Genomic DNA, 21,584 nt, shown 5'->3' on the forward strand with positions numbered 1-21,584 from the left:
CCGCCACCGGTGTGTGTGTGTGTGTGTGTGTGTGTGTGTGTGTGTGTGTGTGTGTGTGTGTGTGTGTGTGTGTGTGTGTGTGTGTGTGTGTGTGTGTGTGTGTGTGTGTGTGTGTGTGTGTGTGTGTGTGTGTGTGTGTGTGTTCACCTTGGTCTTTTGGATCGCGTATTGGACTCGTGATCGACAGCTATTTCCCTACCGGAAGAGAGCTCAGAGCTCGTATGACCGATCAATGGGTAATGCTATGACCTTACACACACACCCAACTCCCCGCCCACGAGAGTCGGAGTAACGACCCGAAGCGCAACGATACCGAAATAATTTCGGCCCTGGGCAGGATTCGAACCAGTACTCTATCAACCGCGCCACCGAGTTTGTGTGTGTGTGTGTGTGTGTGTGTGTGTGTGTGTGTGTGTGTGTGTGTGTGTGTGTGTGTGTGTGTGTGTGTGTGTGTGTGTATTTACCTAGTTGTATTATACGGGAAGAGAGTTATGCACGTGGTGACCCGTCTTTGTATCTTTCATCATCAAGTTTATTCTTAAAATCGTGAATAGTATTTGCACACACTGTTTTTTCATCTAAGTTATTCCATATATCCAGCATTCTGTGTGGGAAGCTATTCTTTTTCCTATCTCTTCTATAGTTGTCCTTTTTCAGTTTCTTTTCCTGACCTCTTGTTTTTCCATTGTCATTTTTAGTAAATATTTTCTGTCAAGGATTTCACTTCCTTTCATGATTCTATATATAGTCAGTAGATCACCTCTTTCTCTTCTTTGCTTTAGTGTTGGTAATTCTAGCTTCGATAATCTTTGTTCGTATGTTAATTTGGAAAGAGCTGGTGCCAACTTTGTTGTTGTTCTCTGTATTCTTTCTAGTTTCCTTATATTCTTTTTAGTACTGGGTGTCCATAGTGTCGCTGCATATTCCAGTTTTGGTCTAATCAATGTGACTAATATTTTTTCTATCCTTTCTTCATCCAAGTATTCAAATGCCACTTTCATTGACCTTAGTAGGTTGTATGTTTCACCTACTATTTTGTTTATATGTCTGTCCGGTGTCATGTCATTGCTGATTATCACTCCAAGGTCCCTTTCCGAGTGCACTTTTTATTTAATTTTCACCAATTTTGTAATTTTTTGAAATTCTGTTTTTGCTTTTACCAAACTCCATTATGCTACACTTCTTGATATTAAAGTTCACCTCCCACTTTTGAGTCCATTTCCAGATTGTGTCCAGGTCTGATTGTAATGAGTCACAGTCCTCATTTGTTGATACTTTCTTTAATATTTTTGCATCATCTGCGAAGAAATTCATATAACATTCAACTCCTTCGTCCATGTCGTTTACGTATATGGCAAACATGATTGGAGCCAGTACTGACCCTTGTGGAACACCACTTATCATTTCTTCCCATTTCGAGTATTTGTCTCTAATTACTACCCTCATTTTTCTCCCAGTCAGGAAGTCTTCCATCCATTTTAATAAATTACCTGCAATGCCACCTATTGATTCTAATTTCCCTATTATTATTTGTATGCGGTACTTTGTCAAATGCCTTTCATATATCTAGATGGGCACAGTCTGCCCATCCATCTCTCTCATCTATTATATATATTATTCTCGAATAGAAGCAGATTAGATTTGTTGTACATGATCTTCCTTGTCTAAATCCAAATTGGCTTGGGTTTAGTATAGATTTTTCTTCCAAATGTTTAACCCATCTACTTTTAATCACTTTTTCACATATTTTAGCTACCATGTTTGTTAGTGAGACCGGTCTGTAGTTAGTTGGATCTTCCTTACTTCCTTACTTCCTCCTTTATATATTGGTACAATGTTTGTGTGCGTATGTATATATATATATATATATATATATATATATATATATATATATACATATATATATATATATATATATATATATATATATATATATATATATATATATATATATATATATATATATGTGTGTGTGTGTGTGTGTGTGTGTATACACACACACACACACACACACCGATAGAGAGGACTTGTTAAACTGGAACAAGAGAAACACAAGAGGGCATGGAAAGACACTCAAAAAAGATAGTTGTAGAATAGATCTGAAGAAGAACAGTTTTCTACATTGAGTGGTGGACACTTGGAACAAACTGGACGAAAAAATAGTGTGTGCAAAAACATTCACTAGACACTGCGAGATACAAAGGCGGGACACCACGAGCGTAGCTCCCCTTCTCGTAAATACACAAACACACGCTACAAGCGGAACGGAGAGGTGTTCACACTACAAGCGGAGAGGAGCGGGGCGGAGCAGAGCGTCTGAGCAACTTGACCAAGAATCAGTCGCGATGGAGGATTTCGTGAGTGCGTTCATATTGCTCGACAGCAAAATACAGGAACGGCAACACTGGGTTCATCCCATCATCAGAGGAAGAGATCGGTATGGAGAATACCGATCGACGACGACGGGAGGTCTGGTGATTGGCAACTTTTTTTTTTTTTTTTTTTTTTTTTTTTTTGGGGGGGGTGCATAGTTAACCCCCGGTGCCCCTTCTCTACGCATGGGGACGATCTCACACCCTGTGTTGACGTTAGGTTTCTTTTACTGTCCCTGCAGAAGCTTGATTACACTGTGCTCTATTGACATTTGTTACCATTACTAAGAAGTTAGGCATTCTAATACAGTATTATTGCCTATTAATTATATTCTAATATGGATATTAAATCTTGAGACATTGTGATAGGTTTGAGGAACGTGGAAGAATAAGACACGGGTCTAAGCCCGAGTTTATTCCTGACCGGTTTCGCTTAGACGACCCGACTTCTGGCTACGACACTGCACAAAGTGTTTGTTTGGGATGATTGCCAGAGTCATCTTTCTCCCACTCCTCTTCAAAACCCAACAACATCTTCACATCCATACGAGGGTGCAAATCCTAGAGCCTGAAACTCAGTCTTTGGACTGCTCCTAAGTTTCCTCTCTATCAGCTTCGACTGAATTTCCCTCACTTTCTCACCCAGGCCAAGGAGAGCTGACAACTGTCGGCTGCTCCCCAACTTCTACGATAAGTCAGTGGCATAGAAACAGTCCTACACTAATACGATGTAGCCACTAGTCCAGTTTAAGAAAAGGAGAGAAAGAATAGAAAGGGGGAAGGCGTGATGAGGAGATGGAGAGAGAAAGGGGAGGAGGGTGGAGTAAAACGAGATGGAGAGGGAGGGATATAAAGAGAGGAAGTGACTGATGATAATGATCTATTGGGATTCAGATTCACGATAATCCTTTTCAGTATAAAATTAATTCACATGCAATTCAAGCCAATAACCAATGCAAATTAATCGGTTAAAAGATGTGAAGAATACAGACAGAGTCACAGGTAAGAATGTAATGATGTAGTAGGGGTCACTAAAGCAACAATAAGGGGTTTGTTTCCATTAAGATCCCTTACGGAATGGAATAACAAAAATATACAAAATTCTTAATAAGAAATAATACTGTAATACATGTAGTAGTTTTACACAGATACTAACTAAATTGAATGACAACAAAAGTTGACTGGACAATAATCTATATATTAATACGCTTGTACCTATGTGTGCCACGCGGTGACGTCACGGCAACGAAGCCTTCCAAAATTGCTGACGACTGATTGGCTGCGAGCGAAGCGAGAGTGGTGGCGTCACGGCAACGGAGACGACTTATTAGCCAAGAGCAGTGACGTCACGGCAAAAAGGAGATGACTGATTGGCTGCCAGGTAAGCGACAATGGTGACGTCACGGCAACGGAGATGACTTATTGGCCGAGAACGGTGACGTCACGTCGCTTCAGCGCGTCCTTAATGACGTCACGGTGCAAATAAATTGAAATAGTTTTATTCTGGCTAAAGACAGACGATTTTACTCACCTATTTATCACATTCTTTCGATAAATGAAATATTAAAAAAAGGCATTTATTCAAAGCTTAAGCTTGTACCTAAGTGTGTCACGCAGGATCAGAACCCATTGTTATAGATCAGTTTTTATTTAGCAGTATTCAAACATCTATACAAGTTTAATCATAGGTTACATGAAGATAATCAAACATCTATAAAAGTTTATTGTGTCATGACATAAACTATTAAAAAAATTAATACCTTCATGATTGACCTATCGAGAAGGAGAGAGAGAGAGAGAGACAGAGAGAGAGAGAGAGAGAGAGAGAGAGAGAGAGAGAGAGAGAGAGAGAGAGACGACTCGAGAGTCCGCTGCGCATTCCGCGCTTCCAACGGGTAACGTGTGACGTCATGTCGTGTTGCTTTCTGAGCTCCTGACAGAACCTCATGAAAATAAATAGATAAATGAATAAATGAATAGACAAACAGACAAAAATTAATTCATAAGCAAATAGATAAATAAACAGATAAGCAGCCTTGATTTTATGTACTACTAGCCTAGTGAGGGATACCTGACTCCATGAGTAATACCATTCAAATCTGCGTTCACTCATAACTGTACTGACCTTCCCTTTTTGTCCTTCGGAGGTTTAGTTTAGCAAAATAATGTTTGATGTTACAAATTGGTTTCCACCGTTGTTTTGCTAGCCATAGCATGGTATATGTCTCAGGTAGGGTCCGAGAACAGTTATGATCTGACCATAATACAAGCCTGGTGAATCAGGGTACCAGGCAACAAGGTAATTGGACCTTTCCCTCGATCTCCTTGTTGCTTTACTCATACGAGTACCGGTCCCCTGTACCCTACTTCTGGTGCTTCAGGTTATAATGTACTACTTCCTAGTGCTCATACAAACTACCCACTCTGTCCTGAGTTACAGGTAAGATTTAGTATTAATTGATAGGTGACCCTAGTTGCAATGTAGCATTCACTATAACAACATGTTGATACAGCTGTAGAATAATGTAGTATATCATTAATGATACTACTCTGATATGGTACTCACTCATACTGTTTTGTTACCTTTTAGCATTATTTTGTTGTTCCTTTGCATAACGCAATGTTCCTTATTGTGATGGTATTCAAGTTTTGGTCTCAATATCCTACGTGTTCTGAACGCTTTAGTAATATAGATTGACCTCTCATTGGCGGACACCGAATTACCGGATATCGGATGCAAAGGTCAAAATCCGCTGGTCTGGTCCGACAGTCTAAATTTCGCGGGTATGGTGAATGCGTCCGTTAGTTCGGCGTTTGTCCGCTGAGTGGCTGATGGCGTGATGGCGCGTATTTTGATTTGTTTACTAGTTAATAACAAGACCGTGATGGGTGTGGACGTTAGGACGTTTATTAGCTGTGTTTGCAGTGTTTTCGCTTGTGTGTTAGGTGCTGTTGTTTAGTGCTGTGCAATTACTATGCCACCCAAAGCTAAAGTAAATAAGAAATACAATAGTACAGTATTATTAGTATTAGTACATACTAATTACATTATTACAGGTATTTTGGTATATGAATATGTATCATTGTATGTACTGTTACACTGTATTAGCAAAACTATAACAATGTTTATGTCATATCATGTGTACTGATAATTGGTATTACTCATGACTATCTCTGGTCCCTTTAACCCCCTACGTATATTGTCTGTAACTTAGTGTAGAAAAACAATCTAATGAGGACCACAATCATCAATGGAAATAAGCTTACAAGCTTTTTTTGTGTTATCCTCGGCATTTGCAATTATTAGTTCGAACTATGTGTTCCTGTCATTATGATTATCTACGCTTCATGTGTGATGATTCTTTGCCAAATAAACTTATTATTATTATTATTATTATTATTATTATTTCAAGTTAATAAACTAATTGATAGATCAATAAATTGATAAACAAACAAATAATAGATAAATAAGTACTGGTAAATAAATGAATAATTAAATGGGTAAATAGATATATTCTTATTAATAGTGTTCATGACTCCTCCATAGGTCGTGAAGACATTTCCAATGTTTGTACATGGCTTTCCTGCATGCGCAAGTATGTTTTGAATGGATCAATTTTATCACGGATACAACAATCTAAATGGTTCATCGAACTACAAAAATTAGTAGTTATTTTGAATTGAAATTACTGGTATTTCAACTAAAGCCCAAAACATGGAAGAAAGAGTGAGACAACAGAGAGAGGCAGCAAGAGAACGCCAGAGAAGAAGACGAGAAAGACTAGGAGCACAAGAAAGACAAATAATACGAGACCGTAATAGAGAACGAATGCAAGCATTGAGGAAAAATATGAACAATCAAGAGAGAGAAAAGCATCTAGAAAATATGCGGAACAGAGATTTACAGAGAAGAAATGCTATGAATGAAGAGGAAAGAAGGCAGTATCTTGAAAATATGAGGAACAGAGATTTACAGAGAAGAAATGCTATGAATAAAGAGGAAAGAAGGCAGTATCTTGAAAATAGGAGGAACAGAATGAGACAACGAAGAAATAATGTAAATGAAGGTAGACATTTGAGGTATTATATTGGTCAAATGAACATAGTTTGCTACCATTGCTAGGCTTTTAGATTTTCAAGTGAAAATTTTCACGGGTTCTGCTAGTACTAATCATAGATATAATTGCTATGGCTGCTAGACATGTACGAGTAAGTATCTAAGAGAAATTTCCTACAAGACTCTGAATGACATATAATTCTAAATTGGATTGATACATCAAGCTTGTTCCATAATTTCATAAACGTGAAGCTGTGAACTTGAAAGAACTGTCCAAAACAGACCTGAAACTAAGTAATACAACTGACCACTAGATCGTGTGTTGTGATAATGCGCAGAGCGTACATGAACTAGATTATGTTTGAAATATTTAGCTGTCTGACTGTTTACAGTTTTGTGCACATGGCAAGTAGATAAAAAGCTCACTCTGTTTTCCAATGTAAGCCATTAAAGATAACAAAAATGGAATGCATTAATAAGTATTCTAGGGTTTGAGTATTGCCCTGATAAGTTTGTGTTGGCAGATTTGTAGTTTGTGATTTATTATAAGTTGAGATAGACTTGGGTATCATGAGCAACAACCGTAATGAAAGTAACACAGTGTGTTACTTTGATTGCAGTTGTAAATCTGCCAAAACAAACTTATCAGGGCAATACTCAAATTAAATCCTAGAACATGTCTTGATGTACCCCATTATAGTTGTCTTAATTGGTTTACAGTGGAAATCAGAGTGAGCTTTTTAACTACTTGCCATGTGCACAAAACTGTACACGGACACGGTCAGACAGCTAGATATTTCAAACATAATCAAGTTCACGTATGCTCTGTGCATTATCACAACGCATGATCAAGTGGTCTGTTGTATTACCTCATTTCAGGTCTGTTTTGGACAAAAGTTCTTTCAAGTTCACAGCTTCACTTTTATGGAGCAAGCTTGATGTATCAATCCAAATAATTTAGAATTATATGTCATTCGGAGTCTTGTAGGAAATTTCTATCAGATACTTACTCGTACATGTTTAGCAGTCATAGCAATTATATTTATGATTAGTACTAGCAGAATCTGTGAAAAATTTCACTTGAAAATGAAAATCCATATGAACAAGTTGTATAGACATGGTAAAGGAAACATGGACTAGAGGTGAAGCTTTTATTCCTGACGTTTCGTCTATCGACTTTCTCAAAGGAATGAGCATACTAGATATATACAGAGTTTATATACACGCCATACGGCTCAAGGGGGTATATGAGTGTATAACGCTGTGTTCCGATTGGCCCGCTGGGACCGCCAATCACGAAGTGCTATACTCGCTGAGGATTTAGCCCAGGTGAAGCGAGACTAAGATGAGGGGGAGTAAAGACAGCGTCGTATATAAGATCCCATGCACATCATGCAATGAAGCATACTATGGAGAGACCAAGAGGGGGCTTGACACTAGAATCAGGGAGCATAAGGCCGACCTCCGTCACCATAGACTCACCAACGCAATGGTTGTGCATGTTGACGAATCTGGGCACCTCCCACAATGGAACCAAGCCGAGATTCTACACGAAGGTATGGATAAGAAGACCAGGAAATCTATAGAACCTGCTTACATCACCACTCGTCCCAATATCAACAATAAGGCTGGGAGCTTCACCTGGGCTAAATCCTCAGCGAGTATAGCGCTTCGTGATTGGCGGTCCCAGCGGGCCAATCAGAACACAGCATTATACACTCATATACCCCCTTGAGCCGTATGGCATGTATATAAACTCTGTATGTATCTAGTATGCTCATTCCTTTGAAAAAGTCGATAGACGAATCGTCAGGAATAAAAGCTTCACCTCTAGTCCATGTTTCCTTTACCGTGTCCATATCACTTGAAAATCTTAAAGCCTGACAATGGTGACAAAGTATGTTCATTTGACCAATATGTATACTCCCTTGTTGAGATCCACGAAATTTGAAGTTTTCCTAAAGTTCCAAACTTTGCTGTCACTTCGACTGTTGTGTGTGTGTATATGTGTATATATATATATATATATATATGAATAGGTTTGTGTATATACACACACGTATTCATATTAGTAAAGTTGATGGCATATAAGCTCCTTAGGTTTGGTAGTGATATGTGTAATTTTCTTACCCCACAGAGTAAAGCTCGAATTCCGAAACCCCCCAAAGATCCTGAGAAGCCCGTCACGCCCTACATGAAGTATTCTCGTAAGGTAATTTACTTACTTGGATTTACTTGGATGTGTCTAGAAGACTTATTCACAGCCATGGTGATCCGCCACTGTTACCATTCCTGCTGTCCAATTTCTTTAAGGTCACCTGGTCTGGTATGGTGTTTGTTGACCAGCATCCTGCAGTTTAGCCTGGTACTGATGACAGGAATTTATCTAGTCCAGCCTTCGGTCTGTCCACTGTACAGCTGGTGATATCTCTTATATCCCTCGGGAGGGCATTAAAGACCTTTGGACCCTCATGGCTCAGGCTATTCATTAGCAGGGTCTTGATCCTTTCCGGAGCTTTGGTCGGTATTGCTTTCCTTGTTATTTTCCTCTCTGCACATTCAGTGCTATAAGGCTGTAGTGAATGGGGTGCTGGGTTAGGTACCTTTCCTTCAATTATTTTCCACACATAGATTGCACGATACCTTTCTCTTCTTCGTTGTTGAGAATAGAGCCCCAACTTTTTAAGACATCCCCAGTAGCTTAGTTCCCTCATTCCTCTGATTTGCCTAGTGTAAGAGTGTTGGACAGCCTCTAATTGCAGAATTTCCCCTCTTTTGTGAGGGGACCACAGCTGGCTACAGTAGTCTAAGAGTGGCTGAATCATGGTGTTCCAGAGGGTCAACATTATTTTGGGTTCTCTGGTACAGAAGGTTCTGAGTACCCAGCCTGCCATCCCTCTCGCTCTTCTCACAGTTTCTGCTATGTGGTGGTGAAATTTGCAGTCTTCTCCCAGATGTACCCCCAGGCATTTAGTGGCCTGAAGTGAGCTAATTTCATGGCCTCCTTCTGTGAGTAGGTTTGTTTCAGTTTTTATTGCTTGATGTTGGCCATGTCGCAGTATTTCAAATTTGTCTTCATTGAAGATCATGTTATTTCTTGAGGCCCAGGCATATACAGTGTCTAGGTCTCTCTGGAGGTTAGGTACATCATCAGTACTGGTGATTGGTAGGCTCAGACTGGTGTCGTCGGCAAATGAGGAGAGGCTAGAGCCATTCACTCCCTCATTTATGTCTCCCATGTAGATCAGGAATAGGAGTGGGCCCAATACAGAGCCTTGGGGTACACCGCTGATTACCTATGATTTTTGTGATCGGGACCCTCCTACCGAGACTGTCTGTAGGCGTCCTGTGAGGAATGCATGGATCCAAACGCCCAGTTTCCCTGTGATGCCAAGGTCCCTGAGTTTGTGTAACAGTATTCCATGGTCCACTTTATCAAAGGCCTTTCCAAAATTAAGGAACACTACATCAATGTTCTTCCCCTTAGCTAGGTTGTGTAGGACCCAATCATGATGAGCTAGGAGCTTTGATATGCAGGATCTTCCTTTTCTGAAGTCGTGTTGGCTGTCATTGAATAGTTGGTTGTCCTCTATGTATTTCACTATTTTGTTGCGGACACTCTTTTCAAAGATCTTGATCAGGTGTGATGTTAGAGCAACTGGTCTATAATTCTTTGGGATGCATCTGTCACCACCCTTGTATATTGGGGACACAGTGGCAGTTTTGAGGAGCTCCGGGATTATTCCTGTGTCTAGGGACTTTCTCCATAGTCTAAGCAGCAGTTTTGCCAAGGTGTTTCTACAGCTTAGGAGTAGCATGGTTGGTACTCCATCTGGTCCAGCAGCTGCATTTGGCCTCAGTTCTTTTATTGCAGACTGTATGTCTTCAGCTGTGATGTCCAAGTCGGTGATTTGTAGCTGTTCAGGGTTCTCCGCAAAGAATTCTCCTGGGTTTTGTACAATTTTATTCTGACATGGGGAGCTGAAGACACTGTTGTATTGTTGCAATAACAGGTCTTGCTGTCTACATGTGCTTGCATTTGTTGTTTTATTTTATTTCAGGGAATACCATTTGTGGCTTTATTAATGGAGGTCTTCACTTGAAGTTAATGTACTTAATATTGCTGTATATACTTGATTATTGGCTAAGAATACATGTTGAGAAAGTAATGGAAGCATATAGAAGTTTGATTCATTAGCACAGAAAAATTGAAGATTTATGATTCTCCTTTTGAGTATGACATGCTGATATTAAAATATAATACATTGCAAGTCTTAGACTTTTTTCAAAATAAGTGCAGTGCTGCCATGCAAGTCTTAGACTTATTTCAAAATAAGTGCAGTGCTGCCATTCCATTAAAAAGAGAAACCATATATTTTCTTAATTAACAACGAGCTCAATACGCATGATGCGATTTTGGATATATCAAATTTTGTCCTATGGTTGTAAGAGCTTTGCTTTTGCCTTTTTCTGTGATTCATTCTATGAATACCCCCAAAGTCAACTGATAGGTGGACATAATTATTTTTTTCTTCTTTGTTCTTACATGATTCACATGTCTAAAGATATGATTTTGAAGATAATATGTTTCTAGGTAGTTTGATGCACATCCTATTTTGTTAAGAAGAACAAAATGATTGAAGTTTATGAACTTTAAATGATATACATGTTTAAAGATACACTTGAAGAACTGTAATAGTTGGAGAGCAACTTAATATCAAAAGGCTTATGATCCTGTATATACAATAGCTTTTGAACATCGGTGAGTAAGACTTTGTAGAGGTTTTGGATTTTGGCTATAAAGGTCCATTACTGCAAGATCACAATTTGCTGTAATACCTTCCACATTCAAGGTCTGGGATCAAGTGAAGGCTGCCAATCCTGACCTCAAGCTATTGGAGATTGGCAAGATGATCTTATCCATGTGGAATGACCTACCTGAAGCTTATAGGCAGGATTTGGCTGATGAATACGAGTCGGAGAAGGTAAGCAATCAGCTTAGCACAGTGTGCTGCACTTATAAGCAAGAGTATTTATTAGGGTTAAAGGTAGTTGTTGTATTTACCAAGTTGTATTTTACAGGAAGAGAGCTATGCTCATACTGACCCATCTTTGTATCTTTCAGCATCAAGTTTGTTTTTAGATTCTTGTATAGTTTTTGCACTCACTGTTTCCTCATCCAATTTATTCCAGATATCCACCACTCTGTGTGGGTATTATTCTTTTTCAGATCATTTCTATAACTATCCTTTTTAAGTTTCTTTTCATGTCCTCTTGTTTTTCTTTTATCTTGCTTTTGTAAATTGTCTCTATTAAGGACTTCCATCCCTTTCATAATTCTGTAGATGGTCAGTAGATCTCCTCTTTCTCTTCTTTGTTCCAGGGTTGGTAGTTCAAGTTTGTCCAATCTTTGTTCATATGTCAGTTTGGAGATTGTTGGTGCCATCTTTGTTATTGATCTTTGAATTCTTTCTAATTTCTCTATATTCTTTTTAGTACTGGGTGTCCATAGTGGGGCAGCATACTCCAGTCTTGGTCTTATCAATGTAACTAATATTTTCTTTACCATTTCTTCATCCAAGTAGTCAAAGAACACTTTCAATGATCTTAGTAAATTGAAGGTTTCTCTGACTATTTTGTTGATGTTTGTCTGGTGCCATGTCATTGCTGATAATTACTCTTAGGTCCCTTTCCAATTTAACTTTTTTAACTTCCTTTGTACCAACTTTATAGTGTTCTGATATTCTGTTTTTACTATTGCCAAATTCCATTATACTACATTTTTTTATGTTGAAGTTCACTTCACACTTTTGACTCCATTCCCAGACTTTATCCAGGTCTTTTTGTAGTGATTTACAATCTTCTCTGTACTTACTCTCATTAGTAGTTTTGTAGCATTTGCAGAGAAGTTCATATAACATTCCACATATTCATCCATGTCATTTATATATATGGCAAACATTATCAGAACCTTGTGGGATTCCTCTTATCATTTCTTCCCAGGTTGAGTTCTTGAGTTCTTGTACCACCCTCATATATCTCCTGTTCAAGAAATCTTCCATCCATTCCAATAACTTTCCTTGTACTCCACGTATTATTTGAATTTTTCTTAAGTAGCTTTTTGTGTGGTACTTTATCAAATGCCTTTTGTAGATCTAAGAAGGCACAGTCTGCCCATCCGTCCCTTTCTTGCATTATTTCTATTAGCTCAGAGCAAAAGCAAATCAAGTTTGTAGCACATGATTTTCCATGTCTAAATCCAAATTGTTTTGGATTTAGTGTATTATTCTCTTCCAAATGTTTAATCCATTTACTTTTGACAACTTTTTTACATATTTTTGCTTTTGTGTGTGTGTGTGCATGTGTATATATACACATAGCATTACCCATAGATTGGTCATACGAGCTCTGCGCTCTCTTCCGGGAGGGAAATAGCTGTCGATTACTAGTCCAACACGCGATCCAAAGACCAAGGTGAATACATGCACACACAACTCGTGGCGCAGATGGTAGAGTTTCCGGCTGCCATTACGGAGGTTTGGGATCAAATCCCGCCCAGGGCTGAAATAATTTCAGTACTGTTGCTCTGCGGGTTGTTACTCCAACTCTCGTGGGCAGGGAGTTGGGGGTGTGTGTACATGTAAGGTCACAGCATTACCCATAGATTAGTCAGAAGGGAAATAGCTGTCGATCATGAGCCCAGCCCATGATTCAAAGACCATGGTGAATCACATGGAACATACTAGACGAAACAATAGGGTGTGCAAAAACATTACATGAATTTAAGAGCAAATTAGATATGGCGAGATACAAAGACGAGACACCAGAAGTGTAGCTCCCTTTCCTGTAGAATACAACTAGGTAAATACAAACTTTTTTTTTTTTTCTCTCAATACCATTTTCCTTAACAAAATGCAGTATTCAGACTCAGTTGAGAGAGTTCCTTTATTCATTTGTTGAGTTTTTTCTATGTTATCCAAAAATAATTTACTAATTTGCTGCTTCTTGCACTTTGAATGACCTTAGCCATCCTTCTATTTAAAATGAATTCTTCTCACTTCTTTGCCTCCCCTCCCCAGTACTCTACCTCCTAGGTACTACTTGTGTCTTGTCCATTTTGTCTTGCAGCTTGAATATGAGAAAGCAATGAAAATATATTATGCCTCACCCAGCTATCAGGCGTATTTGAATGCAAAGAGCAAGGGTAAGTGTTTACACATTTTACAGATTACTTTTTATGGCTTTGGAGGTAAAGTTAAAAGTAGCCAGCTAGGCTTGACGGAACTTGTAATTCCTATAAGAAAAGAGCATTGCGCGCAGTTGGCCATTGAAGCATGCTTGGAGCAGTAGAGCTTTGGTCTACTCTGTGATGCTCTTTGGTGGGGTTTTATTCTGAGCCTTGCTTGCCTCTTCAGTCAGCTTCCTACTTACATGTACCTTATTTTGTATTTGATACTGCTAAAATGAAGGGAGATCACGAAGGAAAAGATTTACGTCTTGTGTGTTATTTTATTTGAGCACAGTATCCATGACACATGACATATTCCAGTTTTGTTATATGTGGCTGTGAAGTACTTACTTTTGATGTTAGCTTATGTATGATTTCAACAAATAACTGTTTGGAGGCTTGAAGATTACTAGTGGATGAGATGAGGTATGTGAATTATGTCAGCTTGGATTTACAACTACTGTCTTGGTAATGCAACTCGCAGTGATAGCCTACTGTTGGGTTGGTCACAAAATAATGATGACATCACATATGTTCCATTAACTGCAAATTTGAGGCCAGAATTTGAGATTCAGTAATGTTTACAAAATAGTGGTTTCACAAACATGACCCTCAGGCCTCAACTAGTGCCAGAACTACAAAACGAAATTAAATTTTGTTAAATGGACTTAGCCACAAATCCTCTTAGCATGTGAGCTAGTAAATGAAAGGAAGTTTGTGATGGATGTGAAGAGGGTGGTCCATGGTTAACAAAGTGATAAAAGTATAGCCGATGCTATTAATGCCATCTTTCCTCTAGCTGCAAACAGTGATAAGTGCAAGAGCAAGATTAACCCATTGCCAAAGGATGTTCAAGAGCCACCATCTAAGAGACCTAATTGTGTAACAGGTTAGTATATGTCAGCATGATTGATAGTTCCATTCTGTAATCCAACAGTAATTGAAAGCTAAGAGAGTGAAAGGAAATAATTGGGAATGTAAAGTCTAGGTGGTTAGGAACCTAGAAATGATACTTAGTAACCTGTTATAGGCAAGTGAGGGTAGAAATGTTACTGTAGGAATAAACGAGCAAAGGTTTGTACTGTAAAAACAGATTGGGAGGGGGAAGAAAACTGCCTTCACTTTGCCCATGGGTGTCGTAGAAGGTGATCAAATGACAGAGTGAGGGGAGTAAGGATTCCCTTCTGTATTTTTCTTGAGTGACTGCTTCTGACCCAAGACAGTGGGCAAGGTGCAGGGATAAGAGGGAGGGTGGGAGGGGTGTGGAGTGTATTTGGGGATGAAATGGGTGGGAGTGATTTTATGCCTTTCCCTTTTTGGCTACCTCCCTTGTAAGGGGGAAAAAGCCTTGGTATATGTATGTATGAAAAGTTGGCATAAGAGGGTCTGGAAAGGGGACCCCAAACAGAACCCTAACAATTGGGTCATTCAATGTGCAATGTCATCAAAGGTAATGTAGATGAAAGTGAAATTGAGATGGAAGATGTGGGTATTTATCTGCCTATAGCTTTTGGTATGTAGATATAGATAGAGAAATACAAGTATCTCCCATCCCAATTTCACATCTACCTACATTATCTTTGATAACACCTCTCTCCATTCCACCAAACACTTCTCTATCTCATCACTTGCAATAATACCACTCCTCTCCTTGCCCTCTCACCAGTCCAGACACCCTAACCACCCACCACATTCCTAAACTCACTCTGCCCCTTCAGTTTCAGTTCATTGACAACTAACACACCTTCTCACTTTGTGCACTACCAGTCCCTTGTTGTTGTCATCCATGTACATTCAATGATCCAGTTGTCAGGGTAATACTTTGCATCCCCCTCCCAGACCCTAGCCCAGGGGTGGGGAACCTTTTTGTGCATGGAGGCCACCTTACAATTCATCGTCCCACATTGAGGCCGCACTGAACAAATTATTATTTTTTTATTCATTATTTTATCCCTTTTTATAATAAATAATATACTTTTTAAACAATAAATAATTTTTTAAATAGTATGTATATCAAAGGCCGCAGGTTCCCCACCTCTGCCCTAGCCCTTCACATTTAATGGAAGGATAGTGAGAAAAATAAGATGTGGGAAGTGTTTTGGATTGATTAAATGAGTTTGTAGAGTTCTGAGAGAAACATAAATGTGCTGTTAGGTGATCTTAATGATAAGAGATAAAGTCAGCCCAGTAGGGAGGAATGAGGTGGCAGGAAAAATGATTGGGAAATACTGAGATGTGTAAAAATGGTAAATGGTGGTATTGTATACATTGTTTCACAAGAGGATGAGCATAAGTATACATGGGCCAGGGTGATGGGTGTGATGGTAATTGAGGAATTTTTGGACTATGTAGTAGTGTTCAGAAAGAAAATTGGATGAGTTCTGGATGTTAATGTCTTTAGGGGAGAAGGTATTGAATTAAGATGACATGTTTGCTTTGCCCTGCAATGTGAGCAGTATTCTTGAAGTATTGAAAAGGAATCATTCCAGGTTTAGTTTTACAGGTTAGTTTATAACATTATGTGCATAATGGAACAGATTAATCCTGTCACTGCATTTTACAACTTCAACATTTTTTAAGCTGCCATAAGGCAATTTCATTCACTGAAGTGCATACATACATACACCAGAGGCTTTTTCCCCCTGACATGGGGGGTAGCCAAAAAGAAAAAGGCATAGAAATCACTCCCACCCATTTCATTTCTTATATATTCCACTCCCCTCCACCCTCCTCCCTCCCTTCTATCTTGGCACCTCCTGGATGACGGGTTAAGTTAGGTTAGGTTAGGTTAACTTAATTCACTGAAGTGGAAGAGTTAAACCATCTAATTTAACATGTTTACTGGATTGTATGACTTGTACCTTTATTCTAAATACCATCTGGAAGACTTGTTCAGTTGAGGGAAACTCTGGTGCAGTGAAAGGGTCTGATTAAATGTGTTTATAGTGATTCATATCTATTTTACTCATATATTTAGTGCATGTCAATACAAGGAAAAAAAATAATTTTGATCATTTCATGTTTAATGAGCAGAGAAAGATGGAGATAAGCCAGTGGAACTTGCAACAGAAGACCCTAATTTGTCAAAGCATGATAATACTGAATATGGAGACAGTGTTGCAGTTGATATGAGAAAATACCAAGAGGAAAGGTATGGCTAGAATCTTGATGACTTTATGTAATATATATATGTAGCAATGTGAATTTTATATTATACATATATGCTTACTAAAAAGTCTTTTTCCTCTTATAAAGGGATGGCCAAATCAAAGCATACACTCAACTACACCCATCCCACACCAATACACAATCCTATTTGTTGTCTCAGCAGTCTTAGGATGAAAGAGGACAAAAGATAGAGAATGGATGAAATGAGGTCATAAATGGATGAGGAAATGATGTTCCTCTAAAGGATTTCTCATGGTCAGCTGTATAATTCATAAGTGGATGGACGGTGGAGATTGCCATGTAATCAAATGGGTGTAAATCAGTTCCAGTAGTTGGGCCCTACTGTGGAAGTGCTGTGTCTTGCACCATTGTTTCGGATCCAAGCATGAGGTGCTAAGAAGTGGCAGAGAGGACAATGAGTGGGTTCTTGGATATGTCTGGGAAGGGGTAGAAGGTTACCGTACTTGTAAGGAAGAAAGGATGTAATGTGTGCATGCATGCATGGACTCATGATCATCAGCTATTACCCTCCTTGATGAGAGCTCGGAGTTCATATATGGGTAATGCTGTGATGTTACACGAACACCCAGCACCTTTTCCACTTGACCTGAAGTGCCAGCTCATAGTGTAGAGATGCTGAACTTTCAGCCTTTGGTGCGATTCAAACTTGGATCACAGAATTAGCGGTCGAGAATGGTACCACTGCACAGTTTAGTCAATGTAGGTATGTGTGTGGGTGTGTGAATGAGAGTAACTACCAGGAAAACACACCTAATGAAGCAGAACATTTACATATAATTACATCTTCAATATTGTTTATTGGAATATATACTATTATTTGCACAAAAAGTAGCAAGTATAGTAATCACAGTGGCCAGTGATGAGGCCACATTTACTTCAGTAACTGATGTTAGACAAATATATGTGCAATTCTTACAGGTTTCCGCCCAATCCTAGTGTCCCATTGAACCCTAGAGAAGTAAGTCAATCATGGAAGGCAAGAAGAGAAAAAATGATTGACGAAAGTTTAGTTTCAATGAAAGAAGCTTGGGATGCACAAAGGGACCTCTGCAAAGTCCAGAAGGAATATTATATTTTTAAAATCAAACAATTAAAAGAGAAAACATGAAAACATAATGTGGTTTTTATTACCCTTGTATATAAAGGTGAACATTGTTTTAGTTGGTAATTTATGTACATATTTATATGTGCATTTAGTAATGGGTATTAATTGCATGAGATGTACGCAGTCAATGTTTAAGGAGTTTTTTAACATCACTTTTATATTTATTTTTCCTACTTCCTACCATTTTACTTTAGAAATAGGAAGTGGGAAGAGTAAATATAAAAGTGATCAGTATTTTTTTTTGAGTGGAGTCTACTTTCCAGTCATAAAAGCACATTGCACAACTTTGGTATATGTATGTATATAGGTACTGTATGCATATATAAATATGTACATAAATTACCAACTTAAACAATGTTCACCTTCGTTTTTTGGCCACCTCCGATGTAAGGGGGGGAAAAAGCCGATGGTATATGTATGTATGTACGTACTTCCTGCTATCCTCCCTAAATCTCTTCCATACCATCCCTATCCAATGTATTTGTTTATTTATATATATATATATATAATATATTTTCTTTTTTTACTGATTACTGATTACCCTGGGGGCAGAGGACAAGAAGATAGCCAACATAGCATTTTCTCTCTCATTCTAAGAAGAAAAAGAAATTTGACACAGTTCAAGGTCTTACTGGGGACTGACGACATCAGAGGCAAATCTGTTTTGACACTTGGAATGAGACAAAGATGATGGCCGCCAGCTGTCAGGACATTGATATCAAAGAGTTATCACACTGGGCTATTTGTCCTCCAACATCCATTTGAATAACTAGATTATGACTTCGCTTACAAAAATCTAGACATCTCTAAGAACATTTCAGTGGTATATCCAACATGCATATAGGTTTACAATCTCTGCTATATACAGTATACAGAAAACAAATATGATTTAGTTCATTACTTCTGTACACATGATAGGACAAAGAGTGGTATAGTGATAGGCTTTTTTTCTCAGGGTGCTACAGATATGTAGTGAAGAATACTTACAGGAAGAATTTGATTACATTATGTAAGCCTTTGACAAGCTTGGATACCCAGAGGGATTGATGAGGAGATTAAAAAGAAATAAAATTACCACCAATTTTATATTGGTACCAGGCTCAGAAACTTCACCTGTAATAGATAGATATCTGATAAAAACGGGTATGAACATGGCTAGAGTAACCAATAAGAGGCTATATAGGTTATTTGATAAAGACCTCACAATGGCATACTATGGTGAATCGGCTATTTAAGAGGGACAAAAGGATTTTGAACATAGAAAGACATTAGAGCACGTAGGACATCTAATTCTTTAGTAGTTCATGCGGAAAAATTCGACCGTTTACCAAACTGGGGAGGAGAATTCTTCAAACCATCGAGGAGGATTTAGCAAGACAAACCGGCCTTTTAATTCTAGGACGTGCCAGAAAAATAAAAGCAACCTTTCCTAAGCATCTGAAGAGATATCCGAGTTTGGTACTTGAGCTTCTGTCACAGTTTTCTGCACACTGAAGAAGTTCCTACGTGAACGAAACTTAAGAGTGATCAGGATTCTGTGCTTTCCCTTGTGTTTATGTTCTCCATCATCCAAATATATATATATATAAATATATATATATATATATATATATATATATGCAGAGTAAACCACTTGGAAAAAGAAACTAACAAAGCAGAGCACTTTCGTATATTACATCTTCAGTGCAAAAAGTAGTTTCTTTTTCCAAGTGGTCTACTTTGTATAAGTGAACACACATACCAGTGTTCTTATTAGCATGCATATGTATATGTATATATATATCTATTTTTTTTTTCTAATATATATATATATATACATATATATGTATATATATATATTCTAATATATATATGTATGTATATATAATGTGTGTGTGTGTGTGTATACGCAAACACACACATAACATATATATTTATATGCATATACATACAGTAGTGTACCCGTATGGAGAAGGAGGTAAATCTGCGATGCTGCCGGAAACAGTACTGCGAGATCCTTCGCTGCCACTGAGGCAGAGGCTGTCATCGGCGCGAAGTACTCCGGCGGGAACCGTCACAAGCGAATTTCGGCGCGAAACATCGACCTATGCGGCGTCGGGGAGTCTCCTCCTGGACTTCGAGGTGACTTGACGGTCGATGTCCTCGGAGGGAATTCGTTGCGCGAATGCCCCATCGAGGACTCGGCTCCCGTGGAATGAAGGAAGGATACAAGGGACGCGGCTCCCCAGGACCGTTGCGCGACACGCGGCAGAGCCCCTGCGTGTCCTCCGCGTGGTGGAATCCCGCGGCGAGGAACTCCCGTCGAAGATCTTCGAAGCTCAGGAGGGGGCTTCTCGATGCAAAACACCCTCCAGCGCGAAAAATCGAACTTAACATCCTCCGGCGCGAAAAATCGAACTTCGGCGTGAAAAAATCGAACTCCCGGCGCGAACAAATCGAACTCCCGGCGCGAAAAATCGACACACCGGCGCGATTACGTCCGTGTGTGTGTGTGTGTGTGTGTGTTGTTTATATATAATACAATATATATAAATTATGTTGTATCTTTTCATTAAAGAATTCCTCGGAAAAACCATCCACATATTTATGCATGTACTGTATGTGTATATATATATATATAATTATATATATATATATATATATATATATATAATTTATAAATCCAAATGTAGTTTCAGAAGAAAAATAGTAGAATCCTCCTTAATAAATAATTTCCCAAATTATAACATTTCCCATGGTCAATGGTCACCAGACTGTATTTCTTCTTTTGCCATAAATAAAATGTTACCATCAACATTAACGGTGGACAAAAATCAACAAGGCCCATGCAACGTCGGTCATGTGACTTGAGCCACCAAGATGCGAGCATGCGTGCCGGGCGTGTTGACCTGAGCCTCGTCCCCTCATGTTACCTCACTGCTTTACTATAAATACACATTGCTCTGTACTTTGTAACTTATATCTGCCGAAGAGGATCACAGTTAGTGATCGAAATATACAGATCTCTATATCTTCGCTTATTCTTCTCCGAAAGTGGGTCATCAGTATTATATATATATATATATATATATTTGTGTGTGTGTACACACATGTATACATATACAAATACATTTATGTGTATTATACACTACATGATTCCATGTAAATAGTGTAAAAAATACACGGGACACAAACGTGTAAAAGACTGATTGTAAGAGTAAAACAATAATAAACGACCCAATTGTCCAGTGGTGTTTTTGTTCCTGTTGGAGATGATATTCATGTATTTGACTGAAACAATACAAAGAAAAATGTGGCTTTCATTTCGGTTGTAGAATTAAACTAAATCTTGTTACACCGAGAATTTTTTTTTTTTATCATATTACTAAAATTAGAGGTCGAGTGATTTTGTCATTAATTTTAGATGCTTCAGTGATCCGCAGGACCAGTTTTAAGCCTATTTGACCGATTTGATAAAATTTGGCCCCGCGTCTCAAGTAGGCTTTACAAGGATGTGTTAAGCCCAGACCTTGGGCAGAGGAAGCTGTGACGGACTTTATTGAAACTGGTAAGAAAATAATTCTAAGACTATCAATTTCGAACTTTTGTAGAGTATGGACCCTGCTAACAACTTTCAAATTGGGCCCCGCAATT

The 21,584-nt window shown here is 38.6% G+C and overlaps 1 protein-coding gene across 5 annotated transcripts; it reads left to right on the forward strand.

Annotated features, from left to right (window-relative positions):
- Positions 1-5,238: 5,238 nt before the first annotated feature.
- LOC143040684 (TOX high mobility group box family member 4-like) lies at positions 5,239-18,073 on the forward strand. Of its 5 annotated transcripts, none has more exons than XM_076211976.1 (7): positions 5,239-5,365; positions 8,567-8,641; positions 11,283-11,414; positions 13,558-13,633; positions 14,457-14,546; positions 16,691-16,808; positions 17,765-18,063. In XM_076211976.1, the coding sequence occupies exons 1-7, from the start codon at positions 5,348-5,350 to the stop codon at positions 17,952-17,954; spliced, it is 699 nt and encodes a 232-aa protein (XP_076068091.1). In that variant the 5' UTR covers positions 5,239-5,347; the 3' UTR covers positions 17,955-18,063. The 5 variants fall into 5 exon arrangements, with proteins under 5 accessions (XP_076068091.1, XP_076068094.1, XP_076068090.1 ...); XM_076211979.1 differs by having other exon boundaries at positions 5,291-5,309; positions 17,765-18,064; XM_076211974.1 differs by lacking the exon at positions 5,239-5,365 and adding an exon at positions 5,951-6,429 and having other exon boundaries at positions 17,765-18,073.
- The last annotated feature ends 3,511 nt before the right edge of the window (positions 18,074-21,584 follow it).

Source organism: Oratosquilla oratoria, chromosome 29 (assembly GCF_046742065.1).
Source record: "Oratosquilla oratoria isolate Oo_2021 chromosome 29, ASM4674206v1, whole genome shotgun sequence".
Taxonomy (NCBI): Eukaryota; Metazoa; Arthropoda; class Malacostraca; order Stomatopoda; family Squillidae; genus Oratosquilla; species Oratosquilla oratoria.

Excerpts from the sequence above, each read along its gene's own strand:
- LOC143040684 (XM_076211974.1), top strand. The coding sequence starts at position 6,088 with ATGGAAGAAAGAGTGAGACAACAGAGAGAGGCAGCAAGAGAACGCCAG. Across the intron at positions 6,430-8,566 it reads TGAGACAACGAAGAAATAAT|AGTAAAGCTCGAATTCCGAA; the intron begins GTAAATGAAGGT and ends CTTACCCCACAG. Across the intron at positions 13,634-14,456 it reads TTTGAATGCAAAGAGCAAGG|CTGCAAACAGTGATAAGTGC; the intron begins GTAAGTGTTTAC and ends TCTTTCCTCTAG.